Below are 23,901 nucleotides of genomic sequence, written 5' to 3' on the forward strand. Positions count from 1 at the left end.
CCGGGGAAGCCGGCGGGGACCCGGGGAAAAGCACCGTCGGAACGGGACGCGCGTGCACCTCGTGCACGCGCGTCCCCTTCCGACATACAGATGGCGCGGGGCGGGGGATGGCGGGTGGCGAGTCCTCCGCCATCCCCAGCAAAGACAAGCCCGGCGCCATCTGTATGTAGGTAAAAGTAAAGTTTCCCAATCCATTCAGATTCACCATACAGTTGAAATCTGCCGCTGCTTATAACAGTTATCTGAGAGTATCACATACTGGTCATAATAATAAATTATTGCAATGTCACTGACGGTACTTCTGTGTATGAATGAACAAATCCCTGTAGAGCAAATCTGCAAAGCTGAAGCTCAGAAACTGTCGTCCAAGCATACTGTTCTGCAGAATAATCATACAGATAATGTCACTATTCTCATAAACGATCAGCAGATGATTAGATAATAATACAAACCAGCGGCAGGAGGCAGTAGGCTGGAGATAATTATTCAGCTGTAGTAGTAATCAGAAAGCGTATAAATACATAGACAGGGATACTGGTGAATGATCCAGCCAGGGAGCAGAAGATTGGAATGGTCAGAGGCATTTGAAAAATATGGATTTTGGGAGCATCATAGTATACCATAGCCAAGCCACAACATGTGTAGTTAGGAACACCGATATGCACTCCTATTTTATGTTAATCGGCTGAAAAGATCCCTCCTCAAATGTTCACCGCCTTGGAGGAGACTGATGCTAGTGGTCCTGCTCGACCTCTATCTTCTGTAAGGGAAGTGCAACGCATATATCGCTACTTGAATTCCAGGAACGCTGGCGCACCTTTGAGAATGAAACAATTAGCAATGAGCATTATACCCCAGGCAATGTGCAAGAAGCTCCTGGCAATGAGCATATAGGTATAGGGGGGGCTTGACAGAAACTTTTTTGTCAGGGGGGCGTAACATTTCTAGTTCTGTGCCCCTGGGGCAGTGCCTAAGGTGAAAAGTGCTTTCCCAGATTACCTTTCAGAATCCTCTATACCAGGGCTGGGCAACACCGGCCCTCCAGATGTTGATGAACTACACATCCCAGCATGCCTTGCATCAGTTTCAGCATGGGCACATAGCAAAACTAATGCAAAGCATCCTGGGATGTGTAGTTCATTAACATCTGGAGGGCCGATGTTGCCCAGCCCTGCTCTATACTCTGGGCTTCTCCCATAGACTAAATCAATGCTGGCAGGCTCCATAAGACTAAAGGACATTCCACATACTATTGTTAATGCGACAACTGTGTATTTGATGCTGACTATAAATGTGTGCAGCTACAATTGCTATGGGCCCCCTCCCCTACATGGACACTCAGCTGGTAGCTTTGACCTACCCAATGGCAACTGGAAACCTGTGGTCAGACCCTGCTCCCTCACTTACAGCTCATCCCCTGCTCCCTCACTTACAGCTCATCCCCCCATTAGCATCTGTAATCCCCATCCCTTACCTGCCCCAGCAAAAAACAATGTTACAGAGGAAGAGGTAAAAGGAGGGGAGTCAATGGGTGTATTGAGCAATTGTCCCCCTGACCTGATAACTCTGCCAATGTCTCAATAAATATAATGTTTTAGTACTGCCAATCCTGAAAGCCCTGCATCATTTACTACATTGGACAAGAGCGCCCCCTATCCACACATCCAAACCAGCTGTTCTAGACAAATCCCTTTCCCCCATATGCGGCATATCAAGTTGCTGCAGATAAAACATTCCTCCCATCCCCTCTATGCTGCTGCAATTTACCAGCCGCATTCTGCAGACATGGAGGTGGTAAACCAGGTTAGAACTGGGGGGAATTTATGGGGCACACTGTGGTGATAGAGGGGGACAGGGAAAATGTCAGAGGGATAAAATGCAGAGAAGAGATAAGCAGAGCCCCTTAACATTTTAACTAGTTTAGGACATAGCAAAAGCATGTACTGTAACTTATGGGGCTGTGCTGCTGCTAGGGCTGGGATCTGGGATTGCTTGTGTAATGGGTTTCCTAAGGGCCGCCAGAGCTCAGTCAAGTAGACTGCAGCATGGATGTACACTGGTTGTGGATGGCCTGACACTTGAAGTACTATGTGCCTTTGCTCAGTGCTGTGCTGCTGATCCTTTATCCTCTCCCCTTCAGGTGTTCCCAGAATGCTGTGCGTGATGATGCGGCAGTGGCACCCACCCTGGCATTCTGGGAAGTTGAGAGGGAACAGCTCACCAGAGGATTGCATTGCAGCTTGTGTACTAAACAGACTTCAGGAAATTAACTCAGCAAAGCAGGAAATCGTGATCTGCAAGACCAGGACCGCTGCTAAGGAGGGGGGCTAAGAGGGCATGTCACCGGGGTGCAAAATGTGAGCAGGCGTCAAGCTCTTTACCTTGATGATTGATATGTGCCACTCCTTGTCTCACAGACTCTGTCAGTGTTTTTGTGTTTTATACTTTGTATCTTTATTGTAAAAAATTATACAGGCAACATTATACGCACCCAATTTTTGGCTTGCGCGTCCATTGCCAAAAATGGGGTGCGCGAGTGTCTTGACACGTTCTGGTGGACTCGGTAGGACACCGCATGGTGGTAGTTATGCCGGGAGCCGCTCTGGTGACAGCGGCTCCATCTGTAGTTCATGCTCCTTTACTTGCAGTTCAGCACAATTGTGAATACAGTCGCTTTAATCGGCTCCTATCTTACCTCCTGTGTCCGGATGGTGCAGTCCCCTAGTGTATGTCCTGTTTGTAGTCACTGGGGCCATACACTCTCTGATACAGTCTTTGGGCGGGATGTACTAAAGGGAAAATGCGGTAAAACCTCTGTTTTACCGCATTTTCCTATGTACTATTACCCGGCCGCACCGTTATCGCAGGGCAGGGTATCTCCACCTTTGGGTGGCGATACCCTATAGAAGCCTATGGGCTTCTTTTCGCCGCCCGCCACGTCGCCGCAACCCCGCCGCCTCGCCGACCCCCCCTCTCCCCCTCCCTTGGGCTTACCTTCTTGCAGGTCCTCCTGGACCCCGGAAGGTAAGCCCTTCCTCCCCCTATCACCGCAGCCGGACATCCTTCCGGCTGCAGGGGGGAGGAGGAGGCGCCGGGGACAGCCTGCTTAGCTGTCCCCGGCGTGTAGGCATCAGGAGCTGACTGGGAGGTGACGGAGACCCCCGCGGACCAGAGTACAGGTATCGCGGGGGGGCTCCGTTACCGCACCGCGATGCCAGTCGCATATGTTAGTACATATGCTGCGGCATCGCGGCGGATGGCCGGCGAAGGGCGGCGATGTACATTAATACATCCCACCCATGTGCCTCTTGGACTGAATTGATGACATTGTGTCATTTCTCAGTCACGGCTGCAACTGAGATCCAGATGACTCACATAAGGATGACTATTTAGACCAGGCATGTCCAACGTTGGCCCTCCAGATGTTTTGAAACTACACATCCCAGCATGCTTTGCCACAGTTTTGCTAATAGAGAATGCTAAAACTATTGCAAAGCATGCTGGGGTGTGTAGTTTCAAAACATCTGGAGGGCCAACTTTGGACATACCTGATTTAGACTATCAAAAGGCATCTGTAAGAGATAGACACATCCTGCATGCATCTGCAAGATACGAATGCTGTGTCTGTCTTTTTAGATGTATTTATGATCTGGACACCTGGGATTAAGAAGTCTGAAAATGCAGACCCTGAACTTGTCACACCTTAAAAACGGGGGTGACACGCCCTTGTTTTGAAGCATGAGTTGCCCCCTCCCCCCCCCCCCCCCCCCCAACCACAAAATGTAAATCACACTGTGGCTGAGAGCAATACAGCAATACCCGTTTAGCACAGAACACGCCTTGCACCTGCGCAGACCCCACTGATTTGTATGTAAACCATTAGCTTTCTATAAATATGGAATAGGCCCTGTAATTCTTAAATAAACATAAAATCCAATTACGTGTGTTCATTAATACTCTTATAGTCCTCATTCTCATGTATTTTGGGACAAATTGCATAATCTTTTCCCCCAACGCTGAAATATTTTCCTTTTCCTTATTCAGAGGTTAAAGCAGCATAATGTATCTTATGACACTTAAAGATGGAAACTTCTTAATTAGTTCCCTTGCTGCCACCCACCCACTATGCATGTGGAGAATGCATTCAGTTTTCCATTGGCCAGCACAGAACTGTGTGGTGCTGTACTGACATTGATAACTTTATGATCGATTTAGCTGCGTCGTTGGCATGGGACATTCAAAGCTGGACTTTATAAAAACAGGCTGCTTATATTAAAGGCTCATATGAATGCATCTGTTATTACAGTATGTTAAATAATTCGTACACTTAAGTTTTTTTTTCAGAATGTATTATTTATTTTATTTTGTAGGTGCCACAAAGGGGCTAATTCTGAGGCATTATGCTAATTTCACGACCAGTGATTTTCCTACAGAGATGCCCACTGGCTGTGGGCAAATTTGTCTTGGTGCATCTTTAGAAGCACCATCGATCCCAAAATCCAAAATGGAAACATGCATGGCAGGTGCAGTCTCTCCACCTGACCATGACTTCCTTTGTAAACGTTCTGCATCTTTAGACACAGCTGCCCATGTTTGGCCTATTACAGGTGTGGATAAATAGTTAAACAGGGTCTAGCCAACAGCCAATAGGTCGACCACTATTGGTCAACAGGCCGGCCCATGAAAAGGTCTACATGGTCTAGGTTAACATTGAAAAAGTTCAACACAAGCATAAGGTCAGCATGGAAATGGTGGACACAATATTTGACAAGGAATATACATAGTAACAGTGTAACTTGATATAGCTAACAACACACATGCAGTACTTTCACAGTGACACATCGGGCAGTGAGATGAGACTGCTGCTGCTGCTACAATGGGTCCAAGGGAAAATTGAACAGTCTCCTATCTCTTATGCTGTGTACACATGGTACAAAATGTCCCACTAATGTAAAAAAGTAGGCAAGTATGTGATAAGTGTCATGCATTACAGTAGTCACATATATAGTATTCCCTGCCTCAAGTATAAAAAAAATTAAGATGATAGATTATCTACTGAGGCTTTAGAAACACACATTACTGGAGTTATTTCATACATGTTCTAAGAAAACAGGAATTAGAAAACAGGAAGTGGTGAAAAACCCGTTTTTAGGACCTTATTCTGGTCCATTCGCATCGGCCCCTTCATTCGCACAATGTTTTGCTTCTGCGCATGCGCAGACGCATTTATGTGCATGTGCAGACACAGGGTGTGTCCAGCCATGGTGAACAAACTGTTCGCCGGGTGCACGCACCCAACATTGCGTGGAAGCACAGCGTTTTATGGGTGGGCATTCTCATGCAAATGACGTGGATGCGAGGGGCAGCCAGCTGACATCACCGGATGTCAGCTGCCCGCCAACTTCCTCCCGAGCGTCCACGCAAATATATGTAAGTCACTTGAGCATCACTTTTATATGCATGCACGTTCGTCATTATTTGATGGTAGCCAACCATTGAATGATGTGGGTGTTCCCCCGCAGCCTGAAAATGGATGTATATGTTAAACATCCATTCACAGCCAGTGCATACAAACACAAGCTGCAAGGGGGGGGGCGAGCGGGGTTTGGTGGACTTGCAAGGCTGCAAATTTGCAGCCTTGCGAATCAACCAGAGGCTTGTCTACTCTCGCCTCTCAAACTTTCTTAACTCTAACACCCTATTAGACCCGCTTCAGTCAGGCTTTCGCTCTCAACACTCCACTGAGACAGCACTGACTAAAGTGGTGAATGATCTGGTAACTGCTAAGTCTAATGGCCATTACTCACTGCTTATTCTTCTAGATCTTTCTGCTGCATTTGACACTGTGGACCACACTCTCCTTTTACAAACACTACACTCCCTAGGTCTTAATGATACAGCCATTTCCTGGTTCACATCTTACCTATCTGATCGCTCTTGCTCTGTCAGTCGGAGTTCCGCAAGGTTCAGTCTTAGGTCCTCTGCTTTTCTCAATCTATACCTCCTCACTTGGCAAACTAATCAGCTCTTTCGGATTTCAGTATCACTTATATGCAGATGATACTCAAATCTATCAACCCCAGAGTTGTCACCAGTGGTTTTGGGACGAGTCTCTGAATGTCTCTCTGCCATCTCATTTTGGATGTCTTCTCGCCAACTCAAACTCAATATTTCTAAAACAGAATTACTTATATTCCCACCAACTAAGAACAGTTACCATCCTGATATCTCCATCACTGTTGACAACTCTACAATCTACCCTACCCCACAAGCTCGTTGCTTAGGGGTCATCCCCGACTCTGACTTATCCTTTCTTCCCCACATTCAATCTGTCTCCAAATCATGTTACATGCATCTAAAAAACATATCCAAAATACGACCGTATCTCACACAAGACACTACTAAATCTCTTATCCATGCACTCATTATATCCCGCATTGATTATTGCAATAGTCTCCTAACTGGTCTTCCCAAGAACAGACTCTCACCACTACAATCCATTTTAAATGCTGCTGCTAGGCTGATCTTCCTTGCAAGACGCTCATCGTCTGCTGACCCGCTCTGCCAGTCCCTCCATTGGTTACCTGTGTTTAGAGATGCCAATCCCGGGGCATTTTTTCAATCCCGGGATTCGGGATTGAAAAATGCTCAATCCCGGGATTCCCGGGATCCCGGGATTGGCTTCCCTAATAATAAAAAACACCATGGGCGCCCGAGCGCTGGGTGGGTGGGCGGTTGTCAGGGAGCGCTGGGTGCCGGTGAGCGGGCGAGCGCTGGGTGCCGGTGAGCGAGCGGGCGGGCGTCAGCGCTGGGTGGGTGGGCGGGCGGGCGGGCGTCAGCGCTGGGTGGGTGGGCGTCAGCGCTGGGTGGGCGCCTGGGCGGGCGTCAGCGCTGGGTGCCGGTGAGCGAGCGGGCGTCAGCGCTGGGTGGGTGGGCGATCGGGCGTTTGGCCGGGAGCGCTGGGCGGGCAGCCGTGGATGTGCGGCTGTGCCCTGCGCAGCGTGACCTCGCAGCGTGACCTCGTCACGCTGCGCACTGCGGGTTATGGGAGAAGCCGGGCAGCGTCTGAGTGCTCAGACGCTGCCCGGCATTAAACTGCGCATGCGCAGTTTAATCCCGAAATCCCGGGATTGGAAATTCCAATCCCGGGATTGAAATCCCGGCGTTTTGGGGGCCAAATCCCGGGATCCCGCCGATCCCGATCCCGGGATTGGCCACCCTACCTGTGTTTTACCGTATTCAATATAAAACACTTCTACTCGCATATAAAGCTACTAACCATACTGCACCAGCATATATCTCTGCACTTATCCCAAAATATCTCCCATCTCGACCACTCCGCTCTGCACAAGATCTGCGTCTCTCTTCTGCACGGATCACCAGCTCCCATTCACTATTACAGGACTTTCATCGGGCTGCTCCCATCCTATGGAATGCCCTTCCACGCACAATAAGACTCTCCACTAGCCTCCAAACTTTCAAGCGTTCCCTGAAAACTCACCTCTTCAGGCAAGCCTATCATATTTAAGTTCTACACGCATAACCCTCTGAGGCACTTATGCATTATATAGCTTCCCTTCTGGACCTGTAACTTGGTGGGACTGCTATGCTATTACTGGTGCCTGTCCTTGTGTTTCCCTCCTATATCCCTATAGATTGTAAGCTTGCAGCAGGGCCCTCCTACCTCCAAGTCTGTCTGTTGTTACCCAGTTTGTTTTATCACTGCCTACTATTGTAAAGCGCAACAGAATCTGCTGCGCTATATAAGAAACTGTAAATAAATAAATAAATTAACCCCCTTAGTGTATACTTTAGTGTATATTCAACACATAATCAATCACGTTAATTAGTATGATAGAACTAAAAGGAAAGTACAACGCAGCTCTGTGCCTCCGACCAGCAGTGACCTCTGGTGAAATTCCCGAGCAGGAACATGTTACATAAATATGCTGTGAGGGTTGCTTGCTAGTGCAGATACTGTTATTACTGCTGGCATAATGTATAGGTCTACAAACAATGATCAGAACGTATTATCAGACTGTAGTGCCATCTGCAGGAATGTTTAAATCAAAACAAATATAGTATTTCAATGTACAAGAAAATATCCAGTATCTTAATCTGCTTATATAAATCATATAGTTGATATGATCACATAGTAAGCATTTCTTTGTTTGCTGGCTATAAATATTACTTTCTGTTCTAGTCTGCTGTCTCAGCACTCCAGATTTCTGCAGCTGTTGACCACCGATGTACACTGAAATACAGAACTGCTAAGCAGACATATGTTCTGATGGCCTTTTTGCCTTCAACACAAAGGAGCCTGCTGGTCCCGTTAGATTCAGTTAGGACATACTTGCCTACTTTTGAAAACTAGTTTCAGGGAGATTATAGTGGGTAGTAGAATTTTGCACAGCGCCACTTTGAGGGGGCGTGTCATGCTCCACCCAAAGGGCGTGTCTAGTTCCATATAGGGCAGTGGTCAGGGAACTCGGTCCTCATTACCCCACACAGTGCATGTTTTGCTGGTAACCCAGCAGGTGCACAGGTGTACTAATTACTCAGACACATTTTATAAGGTCCGCAGGTGAAGTTAATTATTTCACTTGTGATTCTGTGAGGAGACCTGCAAAACATGCACTGCGTGGGGTAATGAGGACCGAGTTCCCATACCACTGATGTAGGGAGAGATTGTGAAAAGAGATGGTGAACGTGGCCCCTAGAAGCATGGGTATGTACTGTTACATCTGAGAGGAATCTTTTAAAATTATTTATATCCAAATGTAGATGAGCCCCAAAACAGTTAGAAGAGCTGTTGCACTTGGTAAAGTGCTGGGAAATGGTGCTGATGATTCAATGTAACCATATCTATCTCTCATTCTTTTTTTCCACAAAAATGTAACAGTGTAATGAGGGCTAGATAAAATGAGGGAGATTCATAGACTAATGAGGGAGAGAGGGAGATTGCTGCTATTTCAGGTAGTCTCCTGCAGAAAGCAGGAGGGTAGGTAACTATGAGTTAGGAGCAAGGGAACAATTGTAAATTCTCTTCCAAGGTGTACTTTTCTATAGACATAATCAGGGCTACATCATGCTGCAAAGGGAGACATTGGTCCAGCCTGTGATTAACGGAGAAGGATGCCAGCAGCCAGAATAATAATGATAACATCCCGTCCGCTGGTCATCTGTATGTATTCCCATTTGTCCCTCTCAGCAGAAAACAGTGAGGGACAAATGGGAATACACTCAAACAACAAGACTGGGCACAGTGATCCCCCCCCCCATCCCTGCACATAGGGCCTAATTCAAACTAGTTAGCAGCCATTTTTGCAGATGGACAAATCCATGCTGTACTGCAGTTGGGGGAGATGTAACATGTGCAGAGAAAGTTATATTTGTGGGGGGATTTTTGTTTCTGTGCAAGGTAAATATTGGCTGCTTTATTTTTACACTGCCATTTAGATTTCAGTTTGAACACCCCCCAAACCCAAATCTAACTCTCTCTGCACATTACATCTGCCCCACCTGCAGTGCAGCATGGTTTTCTCCATCTGCAAATATAGCAGCCTTGCTAACAGGTCTGAATGAGGCGCATGATACTTACAGAGAACTACTTTGTTTTGTTACCTCATAAACTGAATCTTGATGCACTGATCCAAGTGGTTCATACTTAAACGGTGGCATTTTGGAGCAATTGATAGCTTATCACAGTTCCTGATCCCATGCATTTTCACAGCTCATGTGGCTTTTTTTCAGGGATTATGCTTCACGTAATCGGGCAAACAAAGCATTATACCCAATAAGTGTGAGTATTGGGGGAAATGACGTTGGCATCAGGGCTAATAGGATAGCCCTGACCTGTTTTAGTACAGTCGTTTAGTGTATATTAAGTAGCGAGCTATACCAATTACATCTTATTTAGAGTACCACATGTACAGTTGTTTAACTCTGCATAAATTTGTTTCTTACAGGGCAGGTCTTCATTGACACATGAGAAGGAGCGATTTGCCCATCCACATAATGAATTGAAGAGTTTGGGAGATGTTGTTAAAGTTATCAAACCAACTGTATTAATAGGTGACAGTTTAATTATAAATATATACATTTTCCTCCAGATGTCCAACACCATATTGCAGATTTATAATAGCAGTCTCTGTGCTACAGGTGTCGCAGCAATAGGAGGAGCTTTCACTGAGCAAATTCTGAAAGATATGGCTTCATTCAATGAACGTCCAATCATTTTTGCACTCAGCAATCCAACAAGTAAGGCCGAATGCACCGCAGAGCAATGCTATGGCCTGACCGAGGTAACACAATAACTTGTATATTCTCATATGTTTTAAAATAATTTCTATTTAACATCTGGATCACATGCTCATAATCTTATACAATGAGAAGGTTTTAAAACGTAAAATACTTGAAAATTTTGATATTTTAAAATATTTAATTAGACCAGCGTTGCTGTGAGTAATCCTCAAAATATGCACTAAATATGTCAGCGTCGCTCACAGCGACTGTTCTTTTAGAATAAATAAATAAATACAGCCAAGTCAATTGATTGAAGTTTAGTTTAATATTGCACCAAAAAAAGAACAGTTGTTGTGAGCGGAGCTGGCATTTTTAACGGATATTTTGAGGATCTCTAACAGCAACGTTGTCAGTCAAAGGTTAAGTTAAAAGCATTTAAAAAAATATTTTATATTTATATTTTTATGTACAGAGGCCCCTATTGTCAAATTTTCTCCCACTTCCCATTGACAATAGAAACCCCAATGTTAATAGAACTCCATTAAGGTAACCACTGTTGTAAAAGCCCCAGTGTAATACATCCTTCTCTGTGGGTCCTCCACCACCACCACCACCACATAAAATCAGTTCATCAGTGCGCATGTCTAAGTAGCTGCAGAAACACAATGGCTATTAAGACGCATGGTCTGAGATATACAGTACAGTATTTGGAAATTTATTCGGTTTCCATAGGTGGTGAATGGGAGGCGGATATTAAGATGCATCGAGATAGATTGTTATATGGGTGTATTATGGGAGAGTGGCAAGCATGCCAACTCAAACATTTACTCACGTTGGTGGCCATACTCTTAGGGTTGTTTTACATGCTCCGGCTGACGCCGGGCGGCGAAACCCCGCATGGCCAAGAACTCGTGCCGTTCACAGAAGCTTACAATGGTGTGGCCCGGCAGCCATCCTTTCCAGTGGTGACATCCGGCTGCAACCGGGCGGCTGGGCCGTGACCGTCCCGTGTGAATGGACAATCCTGTCCATTGTTAACCGGAGTGCGTGAAACAGCCCTTATAGAGAATCTGCACCTAGCTTGGGATAGATACTAGTTTCCATGGTGTGCCCAATGGTAGCGTGTGGCACAAAGTGGACCTTTCAGTCCTTGCACAGTCAGATGCATTATTAATAAATAATAATAATATGGTTTCTATAAGGAAGTGATCATAAACATTTTTACGTAGTAATGTGGGGGAATACCTTACATCTTGAAGATAATCCCATAGTCATTTTGGTATGATCCAAAGGGATTTGGAGAATGTTATAATGTAGGAGAATCGCTCCATTTCCCCCATAGGCCTAGCCAGTAGAGAATCAAAGAAGTTGGTTTAATCCTCTACGGAAAGAGCTCTTACCATGGAGCTCACATAGGGGTTTATTCTAGTTCATTCTTTCTGACAAAATCCTTCTTAGATGGACAAAACCATATGCACTGCAGGGGGGGGGCAGATGTAACATGTGCAGATAGAATTAGATTTGGGTGAGATATTTTGTTTCTGTGCAGGGAAAATACTGACTGCTTTATTTTACACTGCAATATAGATCTCACTTTGAAGTAAAACCCCACCCAAATCGAATTCTCTCTGCACAAGTTACATCTGCCCCACCCGCAGTGCACATGGTTTTGTCCATCTAAGAAGGATTTTGTCAGAAAGAGTGAACTAGAATAACCCCCATAATGTTATGCTTGATATAATGCCAGGGAGCGGGAATTGTATTGCCAGAACTATGTACAGCCTTTAATGATGCAAAATTGGATATGCAGCTTTACTCATCTCTCTTTTCTTTCTATTCTTCTATTCTTTACATTTTTTATTAAATATTTTATTGGAGAACTAACATACAGAAAAAAAGCAATATTTACCTGTGATAATCACACTAAACATATTCCAATTGGTTATAATAATAACAATGAGAAATATATATCAAAAAGAGAAATGGAGAGAAAACACTTCTCTCAGAAATAACATCAATTAACTATAAAAGGAGATTGCGAGTGGAGTTTTTAAATTATACCATGTGCTAAAAAATATAGCCTGACAGAAGTATCATTCATTGATGGAAACAAGGTACTTTGCTCATTTTTAAGTACCATCTCATTTGGCAGACAGCCAGGAGTGTTTCCTGTCACACTGTTGTTGAGTGTTACTGTTCCATTGTTACCGTAATATTCTTGCTCTCTGAAGAGGAAGCGCATAGCGCTTAATACTGCACATAAACAGACATCAAACAGAAGAAAGAGTGGAGAAAAGGACCAGTAGAGACCTTCCCCATAAACAACCAATCAGCTTTAAGGAGACATTTATCAAGTACTGTACATTCTATAAAATGCTAGGTAGATGCTGATTGTTTGCTATGAGCAGCTTTCCCACTGGTCCACTTGTACAATCTTTTCTTTGCTTGTAAATTAGGTTTCAATCACAGAACAAAATAATGATTGTGAAGAATTTCATTGTGAAGCATCTCACTGTGAACTACAGTAATGAATAATTAAATGAAAGTTGTAGTCACTTTTTTAGAAATTCCAGTTCTGTCCACAAATTTTTGCTTGCCCTTTCTAAAAGTGACTGAAGTCAGGGATTCTAGGTAATAGTGCATAACCTGATTTTACATTCACTACTGCAGACTAAGGAAAATAACGAACCTTCCACTGATGTAATCTTATGAATCACTCCTGCAGGGCCGTGGCATCTTTGCAAGTGGAAGTCCTTTTGATGCTGTCACTCTTCCAGATGGACGAACATTGTATCCTGGGCAGGGCAACAATTCATATGTGTTCCCTGGTGTCGCCCTTGGAGTTGTAGCGTGTGGTGTGAGGCACATCAGTGATGAAGTCTTCCTGACTACTGCTGAGGTAAGCAGCACCGGGGTGGTAAGAGTAGAGGTCATTGGAAGCGCACAGCCCAGGCACTCATTTAAGCTACATTTCCAGTAATAAAAATGGCATTTTATTACATTATATTAAAACATAACTCCCGTAGCAAATAGGTTACATACTTCCCCTGCAGAGAATTCTTATGCTAAGTTTTCCATTTTAGCAGCAAGCATTTCCATTCCAGTTGGAAATCTAAACTTTCCAACCTACAGGCATTGCACCTGCCTATGTCAGATTCCATACATCTTAATGACTTTTTATTAAATAGGGCTGTTCCTGATGCTTGTGTAGATTTATTGGTAACATACTGTATACATACAGTAGATCATTAGCTAAAGTAAGTGTATAGTGTTTTAGTTACCACTGCTAGGAGTGAAGACAATAGAGAGATAAAAGGGCAAGGATATTGTGTCTTGGGGAAGCTAGCAGGTCCATACAGGTTGGGATCAGGACAGTTCTCAATGACCTTGTACCCAATGTGTGGGTGAGCAAACCCTAATGGATTCATGGGAGATTAGCATTGGTGACTTAGATAAGACTTTTGTAATTGAAGAACAGGAGGCAGGCGGCCCCTTCCTGCAAGAGCTTACATACTATACTAAGGCAGTGTGTCCCAATCACGGACCTAAAGTCACTCTAACAGGGCAGGTTTTATTGATATCCATCAGCACATATGGTAAAATCTAAATAACTGAGTTACTAATAAAGTCGCCAGTGCTCAAGTATGGCTATCCTGATAACCTGGACTGTTAGTGAGCTGATAGTGGGATCCACCTAAGGGGGTCAGGAAGCAAGGTGGGTGACAAGCTTATTGGTCTTGGCTCACTCTAAACAGTCTCACTGATCTCTTATGTTAAATGGATCTGGACAGAAACTGACATGAGCATGTGAAAATATAGTTTTAAAAACTATTTTTTTGGAACCAATGGGGTAAATTTATTAAAATGGGAGTTCTATTTGATTGGTTGATTGGTTGCCCATAGCAACATCTATCTGAAATCTTAATAAATTTCCCCCCAATGTTCTCTAGTGATTTGCCATTTTAATTCTAATTTGTAAAAATGAGAAGAATTTGCCTACATATATAGGAGTCCATTCAGAATTGAAGTCTCTTTCAACTCCACTGATTCATATATAATCTTCTTGTTCATTTCTCAGTACTTTGTGGCATCCCTGCTACTGATATGCAGCACGTGTACATCTTGGCTACCATACAACATAGTTTTCTCCAGCATACATATTTAATGGGATTATCTATGAAGGTAGCTGGATATTCAGGCAGCTTTGCCAGAACTATTTCATTAGTTCATAAAATCCTTGACATTTTTGTTCTGCTTGGTAAACCTCATAAAAAAAACAGGGAACATTGCTTGTCATCACTGTGAAATTGTCCGCAATTAGAAGGCATTACAATTTGAAATACCTGGCTTTTATCAAATAAAATCAAAGTTATGTTCTGTATAATTTGGCATTGGAAAGTGAACACCTGAATGTCAGCTTGTCTTGCTGACAATCAGGGGCTGGCTGGCAACTTTTAGCCTGGGGGGCAATTCTAGAGCACTGGCCCATAATTAGCGCATAAGTGGCCCATAAGTAGCGCATTGTTAAATGCAGGTTTTTAATTATTAATATAATTTATTATACAGAGGGAGCAGCCAGTGGTGCCATGGCATTACTTTTATATTATACAGGGGGAGCAGCCTGTGGTGTCATGCCATTATTATTATACAAAGGGAGCAGCCTGTGGTGTCATGGCATAATGCCATGACACCACAGGCTGCTACCCCTGTACAATAATAATTATGACACCACAGGTTCCTCCCGCTGTATAATATAAAAGTAATGCCATGACACCACAGGCTGCTCCCTCTGTATAATCATAATGCAATGACACCACATGCTGCTCCCGCTGTATAATAATAATGCAATGACACCACAGGCTGCTCCCGCTGTATAATAATAATGCAATGACACCACAGGCTGCTCCTGCTGTATAATATAACAATTGTAATGCCATGACACAAATTATTATACAGGGGGAGCAGCCTGTGGCGTCATTGCATTATTATTATACAGAGGGAGCAGCCTGTGGTGTCATGGCATTACTTTTATATTATACAGGGGGAGCAGCCTGTGGTGTCATGGCGTTATTATTATACAGAGGGAGCAGCCTGTGGTGTCATGGCATAATGCAATGACACCACAGGCTGCTCCCGCTGTATAATAATAATGCAATGACACCACAGGCTGCTCCCGCTGTATAATAATAATGCAAAGACACCACAGGCTGCTCCCGCTGTATAATATAACAATTGTAATGCCATGACACAAATTATTAAACAGGGGGAGCAGCCTGTGGCGTCATTGCATTATTATTATTATACAGAGGGAGCAGCCTGTGGTGTCATGGCATTACTTTTATATTATACAGGGGGAGCAGCCTGTGGTGTCATGGTATTATTATTATGCAGAGGGAGCAGCCTGTGGTGTCATGGCATAATGCCATGACACCACAGGCTGCTCCCCCTGTACAATAATAATGACACCACAGGCTGCTCCCCCAGTATAATATAAAAGTAATGCCATGACACCACAGGCTGCTCCCCCTGTATAATAATTTGTGTCATGGCATTACTATTATTAATAGTAATGCCATGACACAAATTATTATACAGGTGGAGCAGCCTGTGGTGTCATGGCATTATTATTAATATACATGAAACAGCACAGCAGATATGTCGTTTTTTATGTTAACTTACTACTGTGTCACTGTCTGTCAAATTTCAGTTCCCCTCTCTGCGTCTCTGCGGCGGCGGCCTCCTGAAGTGTCCCCCACGCCACGAGTAGTTCAGCGGGCGGCCCCAGCCTTCCTCCAGTCCAGTGCAGACGCGTGGGTGGGAGGCGTCAACGTCATGACGTCCCCACCGCACCCAGCGTCTGCCGACTGCCACTGCCGCCCGCCGGGGACAAGAGGAAACAGGCTGCCGGCCGGAGCCCTCCTCCACGTAGCCGTGGAGGCCGGCGGCCATGTTCCTGTGGCCTCAGATGTCATATAAAAAACCACAGGAACATGGCCGCCGGCAGGGAAAAAAAAAAAAAAAGCAAAGCGGCCGCGGACACGGCCGCGGCGGCGCGGCCCGCAGCACAGCAGCCAGAGCGGCCTGGGGGGCAGATGGCACCCTGCCCCCCGGCCCAGCCCGCCCCTGCTGACAATAGACTGTTACTTGAATAACGAATTGTTAAAGAGGTGGCAGAGACTGATTGGGCACACCGCCTAACTTGCGCTGTGATAAAACTGGCATTTACAATTAATTATCCTTTTTGGAAAAAAAAAAGAATAACTCATTTGTTTTGGTTGAAGTACAAAATATTGCTGAGCTGATAGCTGTACATTATGTGACATTGGTGTCATGATTCAGTAGCGGACCATTTTATCAGTAAGTGACAAATTACTTGATCTTATTGAAAAGAATGGGGGTAATTATCAACTGCTTTAACAGGCATAAAGAGATGATGGCACTAGCAATAATAAACTGTAATCGGTGTGTATATAGTAAATAGAGCTATGGGCATTTTGTTCATATTTTGATCAAAACATCAAGGGACCCCATTGTGTGCAAGTCCTGCACGAGCATTTCTGCCCAACACACCATTAAATGGCAGAAAATTACACTCACCTCTGAGAGAGTAGTACAAGCATCTTGGACCATCATGTAAAGGACAGTGGCTTGCTGCAATAGCAGCCATTGGGGGGTATTCAAACTCTGCCAATATTCCTGACAGCGGAAATATTGGCAGTTCAGTATTTAATCCCGGCCGGGACTCGCCTGCTAAAGACCCCCCTCCCTATGGAAGCGAGTCTGTATTGTCGGAAACAGCCGTGGATTGTTGAATCTGTGATTGTTGAAAACGTCAGCATTTTGACCGATCCACGAATTGTCCAACACTCGACAGTCGGAACATTGAATTCCGACTGTGAAGTTACTGGCAGATCCGATGAAAAATGGCCGTGATTCTGACTGTTGGGACGTTCTGACAGTTAGAATCCCGGATTAAATACCACCCATTGTTGTAATACGGATCGTATTTTCAAACATATAACAATGCATGGATGGTTGTAAAGATATGTTGATAATCTATTGAAAGAAATGTAGTAATGCCCTGTACACACAATACGATACGTGGCACCACCGATATCATTAACCATATCGGGTTTGCTGCAATAAGAGCGATCAGCAGGTTAAACACTGAACAATATTGTTAAGTGAAACCACCAGAACCCCCGCCGCACATACAGTCACTGATAATATCGTCAGACTTGACTGCCTGTTTAGATGATAGGGTTATCATTAACGATCCACAGAAGCAGGCATCGTTAATGATATAGTAAGTACACACTGATATGCATGATAAAATTGTTAACTCAGATCGTATGGTGTGTGCCCACCTTTAGTCTTATTATCATTAGTTATAAAGCACAACAATAGTATGCTCAACTCAATTAATCCATATATTAAATGCAATTTATTAATTATTAAATAATAGATATAGGGGTCTTGGGTTTGTAGCTACAGCATACTGAGGGGTAGATGTATGAAGCAGTGATAAGGGAGGAGAAGTGATAAAGTGCCTGGTACTTTATCACCGGCCAATCAGCTCCTGACTGTTAAGTTACAGGCTGGGTTTAAATAGGAGCTGATTGGCCGGTGATAAATTACCAGGCACTGTATCACTTCTCCTCCCTTATCACTGCTTCATAAATCTACCCCTTAGTTACCCTGCCGATCTTTGAGGTAGTCTCCTGGACGAGAAGGTGACTCTTTTCCATCCTGCCCCATTCCTAGTAAAGCAGGTAGGATTGTATGTTACTCACCAGAAATTGCGGGAGCGGCACAAAGGGGTGGGGCAAAATGACTGGATTGCAACATATAGCCACCCCCTTATGCAGACATGCAAATCATTGGTGTTTCTTTTCTGGGGCCAGGGCCAAATGACAAGTCCATTTGACCCCATCCCCTGAATTGCAGTGTCTCCTTTCCCAGCTTCTCCAAGGTCAGTATGATCTACAGTACATTAGCTTTGGATGTAAGAGCAGTAATGACTACATTTAGCTCTCAAAACCCTGCACAAGCTGAGTGACCTTCATAGATATGGGGCACAACAGCTGGCAGACTCTTGCAGGTGTTTATAGTGTAGCTTGCTATGCCCGTGACTTTTATAGATGACTAAGTAATGTGAGAAAAGTAATGGAGGAATATTTTCCATACTCATTAAAGCCTCTGTTTGCACAGGTTGTAAATGTTACTACAGAAAGAGAACACAATCATAGGACTTGGGGAGGGTTTAGTCAGTTTCTTTCTTTCCCAAAAGCAAGTAGTTAAAGTACAATCCATAATGACAAGTAGTAATGTGTAAGGAAAGTGAACTACATATACTTGATAGGGAAATGCGTCATGTGCAATTTGTCATTAAGTAATGACATTAAGGTGTCATTAAGGGTAACTTCTATTACAGTTGACTGGTGGGGGGGTGATGAAGCATGGATAGATAAGTAAAATGTGGCATAGGCATCACAAGGGCGGTGACACTAAAATGCTGTCCCCTCTGCAGTGACTGTTAGGAGCATTTGCGTTATTTTTGAAGGGGGTTTAAAATGTTTGATTTAAGAGTGATTGTAGCCAGTACCATAGGCAAATGCAGGGGGGATTTCTGGGTACTGTACCTCAATAAAAACCTCCCTCCTCTTGGCAAGTGGCTCAAATTGCAGTTTAAGAAACAGAGCGGAGCTGCTGCACATGCCTAGTAGTAGCAGCTTTTCTGCCCCCAGAGTTATGTAACCGAGGGCTTCTTGTGAGGCCACACGCCCCTAGTGAGGTAAATGGGGGACTTCCATGAGGACATGGCTCCTTTCTCACACTCTGGTGTCACTAGACCTAAAAAAATATGATACATAAAATAAAAGAATGTAAAAATGAATTGTGGGGGAGGGTGCCATTCTAATCCAGAGAGGGGAAGGGGGGTCACCTGCTTCCTTCCTTGCGGATCCCTTCTCCTTGGCTGGCTCCACCTTGCCAGTAGTATTTGGGAAGATGTGAGTATGTGCACTAGAGAACACAGTGGAATAGTTTTTGCTGTCACTGTGCAGGTGCCATATTCCCAAAGATATCAAGGGGAAGATGGCACCAACCTTAAGTATAGGTATACTAAGGGGGAGGAGGCATCAGACACGGGTCACTCCAGGAGCCTAGGTAGTTAGTACCTGTGCACCACTGTGTGTGCACACACACACGCGCGCGCACACACACTCAGGTTAATTTTTTTTGTTGGGGGTCAATTAACCTACATGTGAAGGAATAAACAAACTCCACATAATCCCATGCAACCATGCTTTGTATGCGGTAAAAGTTATAATTTGGTACAGTGAGTGCATATATGATAACAAAGGAACATATAAAAGTATAGAATCTAAAAATAATTCAATAAATAATATTGCAACATTGCCAAAATAAAGTGATCTGAAAGATCTGTCAGCTTTCTAAGACCTATGAATACACAGTAGGCAGGGCTGAAACTAGGATTGTTATCAAACTGGGTAGGGCATAAATTTGTCTTTGCTTCATCTACCCCCATGCTGTACCTTTCCATGGACAGTAACTTTTGCACCAAGCAATTACTGTGTCCGCTTATTGGCATTTCTATAATGGGTGCAATGCCCACACTCCACCCATGTTTATATACCTACCTTTGCAGAGTGAAGTATATAGTATGCAGAAGTGCTCTGTATGCTCTATTCAATAATATATATTTTTTAAAGTAGCAGCTGAAGGTGTTATAGGCAGAATCAGAAATGTCGTTCTAAAATGTATATTCTATGTTTCTAACAGTAAAACTACATTTTAAACTGATTGGTGGATATTTTTTTTCTCTCATAAAGATAATAGCTCAGCAAGTTTCTGATAAACATCTGGAAGAAGGACGTCTCTATCCACCTCTACAAACAATACAGGACGTCTCCGTGAAGATAGCTGTTCAGGTAAACTGAATTAGGACAGGAGACTATGTACTCCTGGCTGTAATCAGCCAAAGTGGCTAAGTAGCTGAATCTGTGCATCATGACTAAACATCACTGATGATGACCAATATAGTTAAAATCCACATCATTTTAATAATTTTGTAGCTGACAATGTAATTGACTTCAAAAATTGTACCCTGTAGGATCTGCTGATTGACATGACAAGCAATCTGTCTAATTTTCCTTCTCCATCTGTTTTTTTTAAGTCATATCAAATACGGAATAACATTAAGGCCCCCATCCACTAGTGTGATTTGGGTGCTTTTCATCTGATTCCAAGACATTGTGCAGAGGAATCGGATGAAAAGGGCCCATATCGTATGTTCCAATACCCTTCCGAAGTCTGGTGCGCATTGGAACCGACCCCGAGATCATCACTGTTGCACCGAGGATCCATCGGATCACACAGCGGGGAATGGGATCACATGTGCTATATCTCATACAAAAGTCTTTCCCGGGTGGCTTGGAGTCGCAGTAGTGGTTGGGGGGCTTAACAGTATAAGTTTAACAATAAAAAAGCAGGGGAATTAAATATGTAATTCACGTCTCGGAAAGGAAATAGTTTATAGCATCATGTAATGTATTTGGTAATTGGGGGATCACCATCAGCTCAAACCAGATTGTCACATGGAAACTATTTTGCAACTTTCTCTGCATAGAGAGAGGCAAGGATCCAATGTAACTCTCCAAAACATCAAAATCTACTCATTTCTCTTTCTCAAACACAACTAGATTCACGGTCGGTCAGAATGGGGCGAACTCGGCCCCGTTCCAATGTTTAGGGGTCTGCACATGCACGTATTTGTGCATGCGCAGACCCTGGCAACGAATGGCCTTGGTGAGTCACACACTCTCCAGGGGTGGACGGTGGCAGGAATGGGGCTCGCCCATAGGAACGCCCAGAGGACCACAAATACAAGTCAGTTTTCACTGACTTCTATTTGTGAAGGCAGGAGAAATCATTCAATGGGTTATGACCATTGAATGATTTGTCCTGCAGCGGAGGCATGCGAGGGGATGTGTTTGGTGGCAGGGGGGCAGGTGTTCAGACGGGCGGCGTCTCAGGCGCTTGGTAGGCTGCGATGTTTGCAGCTTACCGAGCCAACCTGAATTGAGCCCCTGGTCTCCACCTAGTCCCTAATTAAGAAAGGATGACGTTTAACTTGATATAAAGAACATATGGGAGGGCTTGGGTGTAAACAATGCTAAAGAATGGTTTGTTAGCTGGAAAATGTAAAGCTAATAAAAACTGTCTACCCCTAACTGACATGTTGGGATTAAGTGGGAACCCTAAATGTGGCCTGTTCTGGTATAAAGAGAATGTAATTGATAAATGCTCTGTGTTCCACAGAGATAGAAAGTCTCATCCACAAAGTGAACCACACTACTTAGCTAGCTTTTACTTTAAGTGCCAATCAATACATAAAATTAGGTAACAACAATGCCCTTTTGTCAGGGCTGTGATTCCTTTCCACAACCACAGATATTACTCCTTTACATATCAAATCAATATGTAAATTCAATTCCTCAATGTACATAGAATTTAAAAAAAACTATTTTCTTGAAATGGTGTAATACATTCAAAAGTTTTGTCATTTATTATTACAGTTTTGTCATTTATTAATGATGGATGTTGCTTTTAAGACATGTAACCCTATGTGTTTTCAGATTGTAGAGAATGCCTATAAGGATAATACAGCATCTGTGTTTCCGGAGCCAGAAGATAAAGAGGCGTTTGTCCGCTCCCAGATGTACAGCACTGACTATGACCAGTTTGTAGTAGATGCCTACTCCTGGCCAGATGAGGCAATGAAAGTTCAGACTGTCACAGTATAGACACAACTTTATATGTGTCTTTAACCCTAGTAAAATGCATATTGAATGTGTTGTAGAGCGTTAGCAAGCTGTCCAATGCATTTGTAATCACGGGGAACGAGTAATGTTCCAAAAACACAACCATGAAAAAAAGATAAAAATGTTAATGTTTATGGTAACACCAGAAATAACATATTCTAGTGCCAGACCCATTAGCATGCATGTTACAAGTGTTAAAAACACATGTAAAATTCCTTTACAAAACATCAGTGGGCAATGGTATGTACCAAAGGGATGAAATTCGATTTTCTTTATGATGCACTAAGTAGATTGTTTGTGTGCCTCACTTTTTTATTAATTCTTAATGTCACACAGTTACTTTTCTAAATCAAAGTTGAAATAAAGATAGAAAGCAATACATGTGGTAATTCTTTCATTGGGCTGAAGTGTACACACAATCTTTAGAACATTCTTAATATCATATGCGCTGATAGCTATCTACTGATATTATACAATGCATTTTCAATTACTAGCCAACAATCTTTAAGCTAAAAAGTATTTTGAAGCTTTTATAGTCATACTCCATTTGTAACGTCCCTTAGTATGCACAGTGACACAAGGCTTGTATGTATAACATGCACATTATAATACTTCCTTCAGTCTTTCTGCAGAATACACAAATAATTATCTTTCAGAATGGCACAAAAACACATCTCTCGTCTCAGCAGAATAACACTTAAGGTGCCCATACACGTTACAATTATTGTATACAATATCGCATCTCATCGCATCTCGGTTTTGCGATGAGTTGAGATCTAGTTTTGTACTAGATCTCATTGCAAAACCGAGATGCGATGTGATGCGATATTGTATACAATAATTGTAACGTGTATGGGCACCTTTACATTTAAATTCTTACAGGTGTTCGCATCACAGTTTCAAGATTACAAAGCCACTCCATCACAGTCAATCACCAAGGCATTTGCAGACATCAGGGTGGGCAGGTGGCTGGCGCATGGGGATGACCGTTATCCCGGTTGCTAAGCAGCAAGCGACCACTGCTTAGTTAGTGAACCTGAATCCGGTTCTGTGTATATTAATCATGCAAATGTACAGCTGGTAAGATAATAATATATATATTGGTCACAGCCCCGCATGGCTTTCCAACGCGATCTTCTGACCTGGCTTACAACCTCCGATCAGCTGTGTGATGGCATCCTGGCATGTAGTGGCAGTGCGGAGCCAATGGTTTGGAGTGTGGCCCCTCCACATTCATCTGAAGGATGGTATTGCAGAACTTGCCAGTGTTTCTATATATCATGTGGTTTTAAGGCCACACATATGCATTACATGTTACAAGCATGAATGTATGTGGTAGAATGTACAGTGTTTGCCATTTTTTAAATAAAATGTGTTGCCCTTTTTTTCTAGATATCATCTATCTATCTATCTATTCATACAAACAATAACTGTGATAGCACATACCAGCAGCATTGTCTGTGCCATTAGCTTTCTGTTGACCAATGTCTGTTTTGTATCCAGGCTTGAAGACTCAGTTAGTCCTGTTATAGGTTCCACCACATTTTGCACTTTATTGGCCAGTTATATACAGCATGAGAAAACAACAATCCGCAATTAGTAAAATAGTTCTCCCAGACTGTACAAAGCCAGTGACAAATCTCTGCACATCTGTGCAGCAGGCCAGTCGTGTTGTGTCTTCACGCTACACCCTTATAAACTCTCTTTCTGTAAACACATTTAATGCTCTATTAATACAGGGTGTGTTCTGCATTGTAAACATTTCATAATAAGCAATACAATTATTTAATATTGTGAAGCCCACCCATTT

The 23,901-nt window shown here is 43.5% G+C and overlaps 1 protein-coding gene across 2 annotated transcripts in view; it reads left to right on the forward strand.

The window, feature by feature from the left end:
- Nucleotides 1–22,470, forward strand: part of ME1 (malic enzyme 1) — a 281,949-nt gene extending 259,479 nt beyond the window's left edge. For both annotated transcript variants that reach the window (XM_083177132.1, XM_083177131.1), the window contains exons 10-14: nucleotides 9,969–10,074; nucleotides 10,162–10,304; nucleotides 12,971–13,144; nucleotides 20,100–20,198; nucleotides 21,906–22,470. In XM_083177132.1, the coding sequence (XP_083033258.1) occupies nucleotides 9,969–10,074; nucleotides 10,162–10,304; nucleotides 12,971–13,144; nucleotides 20,100–20,198; nucleotides 21,906–22,073 (690 nt within the window). In that variant the 3' untranslated portion in view covers nucleotides 22,074–22,470. The remainder of the gene's footprint in view (nucleotides 1–9,968; nucleotides 10,075–10,161; nucleotides 10,305–12,970; nucleotides 13,145–20,099; nucleotides 20,199–21,905) is intronic.
- Nucleotides 22,471–23,901: the final 1,431 nt, after the last annotated feature.

This window comes from Crinia signifera, chromosome 3 (assembly GCF_055691185.1).
Source record: "Crinia signifera chromosome 3, ASM5569118v1, whole genome shotgun sequence".
Lineage (NCBI taxonomy): Eukaryota > Metazoa > Chordata > Amphibia > Anura > Myobatrachidae > Crinia > Crinia signifera.